General features: G+C 43.3%; 1 protein-coding gene across 1 annotated transcript in view; it reads left to right on the forward strand.

Annotated features, from left to right (window-relative positions):
- Positions 1-2,980, forward strand: part of camk1da (calcium/calmodulin-dependent protein kinase 1Da) — a 123,866-nt gene extending 120,886 nt beyond the window's left edge. The window contains exons 9-11 of the mRNA XM_036577648.1: positions 366-453; positions 549-819; positions 2,788-2,980. Coding sequence (XP_036433541.1) covers positions 366-453; positions 549-819; positions 2,788-2,918 — 490 coding nt within the window. The 3' untranslated portion in view covers positions 2,919-2,980. The remainder of the gene's footprint in view (positions 1-365; positions 454-548; positions 820-2,787) is intronic.
- Positions 2,981-6,213: the final 3,233 nt, after the last annotated feature.

The raw sequence follows: 6,213 nt of genomic DNA on the forward strand, positions 1-6,213 counted from the left end.
AGAGACCCACTTAAGGAGCCTTTAGGGGAGTCTTAGAGATGTTTAGACAGGAATAAATGGACAGACGAAGAGAATGCAGTGGATGAAGATGTGGTGCAGGAAGACATAATAAGTAGTGGTCACTCTCTGGTACTGTGAATATTTAACAAGAGGGTTTTTTTTTCTAAGCTGGTATTGTCTGTCCACTGATTGCTCCCTGAATAAGTTATGTACTTTCCTGAACTCCCTGGTTTTACTTGGTGAATTTTATGCCTGCAGCAAAAATAGCGAGGATGTACAAAGTGAAACTCCTACTGATGCTAATTAGACTGGACTTACTCTTCACATTTTGAGTTTTTTTTACACTGTGTAAATGTGTTTTTCAGGATTGCTGGAGACACTGCTCTCTGCAAGAACATCCACGAGTCCGTCAGTCGTCAAATGCGTAAAAACTTTGCGAAAAGCAAGTGGAGGGTGAGTTTGGTCTGTGAACAGACATCATGGAATTAGTCAGGGGTTTAAATACATGCTACATCTTTCTCACACTCTCTTCTCCCTGCGCACAACAGCAAGCCTTCAATGCCACGGCAGTGGTGAGGCACATGAGACGGCTTCAGTTGGGCAGCAGTATGGGCAGCAGCATGGACGCTGGTCACACGGGCAGTGCCGCCCAGAACCGAGGGCAGGCAGCAAAGCTGACAGCAAGTCCATCACCAAACCAAACCCAAACCCCAACCCCAGCTTCAACCGTCAACCAAAACCAGAAACCTGTTCAGAGCCAGAACCAGTATCACATTAACAACATGTCTACAGAGTCGCCCCCTATACCACGAAAAGACTGTAAGTGAGAGGTTTATGGGAAACTTTTGGTGTGAATTTGAATGTTTTTACGTTTTAAAAAATTAATTAAAAAAAATTGGGTTCCTAAAAAATTTGTTTGTAAAACCTTTATTTTATGTGGAAGGTTCTGTAAACTTTAAAAAGGTTCTTCACAAAAGAAGTTTAAAATTTAACCATTGAAAGGTTCTAAAGGGCAAGGGTTCCCAACCTTAGTAACAGCATGGACCAAACCGCAGTCCACAGCGGTTTTGGCGGGACTTATGTGGTTAGCCTGTGTTTTGCTGCTGTTGAGAAATGTTTTGTCTACAAATGATGAAGAAACTAAACAGCTTCACAGCTTCATTCACTAGCTTCTCATTTGTGTACCACACGCAGTAGTTTTGGTGTGAAACCAAAACTATGTGAAACCATATATTTAATGTAGCTGTCTTCATGTTTTTCAGCAGAATGATGCTTTTTTTCTTCTTCGCTTTCATTCTTGTCATCAGTATTTTTTTCCTAGGTTTGCAGCCCAAATAAAAAGTTTGTTAGTGTTGTTTCTTCATTTTTGACTTCTTTACTTAGCCATCAGCTGCTAGCAGGCAACAGCAACCTACACACATGCACAAGGCCATACAAAGATGTAATGTAGGCCGATATGATAAAAAATATAGATTTGATATTAATTGCATTAACAATATTAAAAAATAGTGGATTTCAGCAGTGCATTACTCAACTCCCCCCAGCATTGTTGTGGCCCGGTATTAAATAATCCATGGCTCAGTAATGGTCTGCAGCCTGGTGGTTGGGTGGTGGGGAACCTCTGCTTTAGTGAACCAAAAACAGATTCTGCTCTGGCATCACTCTAAAGAACCCCTTTTTCATTATATAGTTGGGTTATTATAATATTATTTATATAGTTGGATTTAAACCATGGGTGCTTATTGCTCTGTCATGCATGCAAACTTGGCGAAATTTGCTGTTTCAAACGCTGAATATACCGTTCACATGAATTGTGTAGATTGAATGAGTTTTGGGAAATGGGGATTCTGAGAAAGAACTCGGCAGCGGCATTTCACACTCATTATTCAGCCAAATATAGTATTTCCTTTTTATCAGCCAATCAGAGCCAAGATAATGGTACTGAAAAGAGAGCCACATTTCGTGAGCAGGAAAGTTGGTTTTATTTTTGCATATTCAGATTTCTTTCTTCAGTAGCTTTTGAATTGAGCGATATGTGCAAATTATCATCATTAGTAACGTTGACAGTCCGCTTACATTTAGTTTGCATCTGAAATTGAAGCAGAACATGTTAATTTCTGTGAACTGTGACTCCTGTGAGAGCTAAACGACCGTCTACAAGGGGTGTCCCAATCTTACCCACAAAGGGCCGGTGTGGCTGCAGGTTTTCATTACAGCAAAGCAGCAGCTCACATGATCAGCAGTGTGAAAACTGAAACCAGATAAAGCAAGTGGAATCAGGTGCACTCCAGGTCATTTTGAGCAAAGACCTGCAGCCATACTGACCCTTTGTGGATAAGGTTGGACACCCCTGGTCTACAAATTACATCACAAGCGGTGACCATAGGGGTCCAAGCACAACATGCATGATGGAGTCAGTAGAACACAGATAATGGGTAAAGTTTTTAGAATGAGTTTTTAAGAATAATAGAGGTGAGGTCTCAAAAGATGTCTGCCAGATTTCATACATGCCTTTGGGCATGACTTGTATTTGCATGGAATTTTAGTAGAAGTTTCATGTTAAAATCACAGCAATCTTCTCCTAGGAACAGTGCCGCCAAACCTACCTGGTCTCTGAACTTGTCGGACCTTTTTCACTGCTTATGATTTTTCATGTCTGTTTATGGTCTGGTAATAAAAACTCAAGCAATGAACAAGAGATTATTAGCCTTTTAGAAGGGAAATGTAAACTTAGTTAGAGTTATGAATGTTTGGAAAGACATTTAGATGCTTTCTGCTCTTTTCCAGGCACAGCTCCTCCCCACACTTCCTGTTCTCTGGCATCCGCAGCTTCTTCCCAGGCTCCAGGGGCAGAGCCCTGCAGGCCACACCCCTCTTCAGTTGCTTCGGTGAGCACTGTGTTAACTGGGACCAAGTGACGCCAGGTCCTGCGGGGAGAGAGCTGGGAGGCCACTGCCCTTTAAGACCCGCCCCTCAGCCCGCCCCCCGCCCTGCCGTTAGGACAGGCAGAGGACTCACCCGCCCACCAAATCGCCATAATAACCACTGAGAGACTCAATGCCGCACGCCGCTCAATGCACACCACAACCCGTCCTGCCATTCGACCTCCAAGGCCACCAGGGGGCGCAACGCATGTGGAGGCAGGACGAGCAGGTGTAGCTGGAGATCTTTTGAAGACGTGGTCAGACGGGACTGAGAACGAAGCGTGTTATGAATGTGCTACGAATCACAGCAGCCATTTTACCCTTCAGAAAGGACTCCGAACGAACTTCAGAGGAATGCGTGAGGTGGAGTGTGTCTGCCTTCAGCACCAGGCAGAATTAATGTCAAACTGCTGTTCTTACATCTTTAGCTCTTCCCACCTTTCCCTCCATTTTCTCTCTTTTTCCTCTCCACCCCTCTCGGCACTTCCTATAGAATGTTGTTCGACTTGACTCTGAGGGGTTTTGCATCTTTATTTCCAGAGTTTCTAGTCTTTCAATTATTTGTCTTGCTGACCTGCAGAAGTGCTTTATAAATCATGTTAGACTGTTTTGAGCCATTATCTGGGTCTGAGTTTAATGTGTTTGCACATGGGAGCTCCGCAGCCGCTGGCTGAGTAACTGTGGCCCTGCAGTGTTTGATGGAGAGATAAGATTGTTAAGGGTTTATAACCTCACCTTTGGGTCATCAAGTCAGCTCATCTATTAAAACACGCAATACGTTCTGTTTTCCTTCTAAAACCGTGACAGTACAGTGCAAATGACGTGAGGTATGCTTCTGGAATCTTTCCCTCAAGTATGACTTTTTTTAATGTAGTACTCCCAAACAGTGATTACTGAAAATGGTAGAACTGTTACACACTTTGACACACACAAACTCACAATTATATCCAAACACACACTCACGCACAGGCAAATCCCTTGAAAAGCCATTGCAGCATCTCTTCAAACCCAGTGTACGAGTTCTCAGGGAATTCCACAGCTGCACTGGGCATTAGGTTCATATCCATAGCAGCCCTTCCATTGCCTCGGGACAGGACAGCCAGGCCTGAGCCCTTGATGGAAAATAGAAAATAGATTTTACAATAAATTAGATCTTCTTCATCACTGTCCACCAATGTACCAAGCTGTGTCAGTTAACTCTATCAGAGGTCCCAAGTCAGGCTAATTGTAATGATTGTATAACATTTTGCTGTGGCCAGTGGGCACATATCATGTAAATATGTCAAGAAGCTACAGAGAGTATAGCATAAATGAAAACAGACGTGTATCTAGTACAAATTCAGACGGGTTGGACTTCACCTTAAAGCTAAGGGCTAAGTTATGGCTTAACCGCTTCCTTAGAGAAGGCTTTTAGAGAGACCTGTGACTTTATGCTCTGGATGAATGTGTTATAGTGTGTGGGTTTCATTCTCAGTAACTGATTCTGAGTTTCTAGCCTAGCCTCCTGCAGCCTTTATACCGTATTGCTATTGCAGGAGCGGATTCACGTGCAGAGAAAGAAGGGCGTGTCACGTTCTCCTAAGTGCCATCGGAATCTTCATGCAATTTCCATCAATGTCTTTTATGAATGTCTTTTCCATAATGTAGTCGAAGTCACTGTCAAACCACTGTAACACCATTTTTATCTTTGTCTCCATTTGCTATTGAAAGATGTTCGAGCTTCTTGGCAGCTTCTGTCATGGCTACAGCTCATTCATGTTGTCAATGTCAATGAAAATGCTAAGTCGTTACGCTCATCAGAGATTTCAGAAGTTCCCGTGTGTGCAGTCAGCTGAGAGTAAACCTGTAGCACCCAGTGATGACCGTTTATCTGTGCATTACTGTTGAGTGTTTTTATATTGTCGGTTAGCCAGAGACAAACATGGAGCTCTCCAAGTCTGTCTCGGTCTATGTTTCTACTACGGTATTTGTGTATATGTGTGCGTGTCTGTCTAAATGTGGAAATGTGGAGTGATTGATGTGTAATTAACACCTGTCAAAAAGTCCATCCAGGCTTCGGCCCTTAGAACATGGAGAGAGCATAATCGTCCTCGCTCTCTTTGGGTGGGTAGAGTGTCTCTCCTTCTCCCCCTCATCACTCATGATGCTGTCTGACATAGGCGTCTATTAGGTCACGTAACAGAATTGGAAGTTAGCATTTTCCTCTAAACACATTGAGCTGTCTTGTGGCGCTGCGTTAAAGATGAGGTGACGCTTCACATGACTTGGATAGAGCACCTGTTAGCCTAGTTTCGAGGGCCCTGTGTGATCTCGTAAGAAATTTTGAGCGTAAAATTTCCAAACCAATCCAGTGTCTCAAGCCCCAGGCAGAGATCCAAGGATGGAGTAATGGTGCACTCGTCAATATTTCAATTATTTGTCTTTCTGACCTGCAGAAGTGCTTTATAAATCATGTTAGACTGTTTTGAGCCATTATCTGGGTTTGAGTTTAATGTGTTTGCATATGGGAGCTCCGCAGCTGCTGGCTGAGTAACTGTGGTCCTGCAGTGATGGAGAGATAAGATTGTTAAAGGTTTGTAACCTCACCTTTGGGTCATCAAGTCAGCTCATCTATTAAAACATGCAATACGTTCTGTTTTCCTTCTAAAACCGTAACAGTACAGTGCAAATGAAGTGAGTCATATATTGTCTGATGGACTAGCCTGCCGTCAGCCCACGGATGTTATGTTAGTATGGCTGTTTGTGTAGATCATAGCTGTGTCCCAATTCAGGGGCGTGTTCTTCAAAGGCTGCGTAGACCCGCAAAGGCTGAACCGAAATAAGATGGTCTGCTCTACTGCTCTATGGCTCCGCTGCATCACGAAACGCCACTCCTGTCAAGTTCTTTTAAAGTTATTAAAAGATGTAGCCAGAAAGTTTGATTTTAGTTTTTTATAGTGCCCCTTATAAATCTGTGCGCCTTATAAATCTCTATCTGCTCCTTGCTGCCTAAAACAAAACAAAACAAAACGTTAGCATAGGTTTTGCTTTTTTAACAATTTGTTTCGTTAGCTGTGCAACCCAGTTTAATCCCAGTACTTACATTTAAAAGTGTCTCCTCAGTCACCATTCGCTCCTCTGCTGACGGCGCCAAGTTCTCGATCCCTCGCCGGCATACATTGAACCTCAGGATATGTTTGGGGGCGAAGGATCCACCCATTGGATCCTTCGTTGCCATGGAAAAGAAAGACACATTTCTCGGCCGTATATGAAGGAGGCTTCGAAATGGGACAGCCTAGTCGTGCTGCTG

The sequence above is a fragment of the Colossoma macropomum genome, unplaced genomic scaffold (genome assembly GCF_904425465.1).
Source record: "Colossoma macropomum unplaced genomic scaffold, Colossoma_macropomum, whole genome shotgun sequence".
Lineage (NCBI taxonomy): Eukaryota > Metazoa > Chordata > Actinopteri > Characiformes > Serrasalmidae > Colossoma > Colossoma macropomum.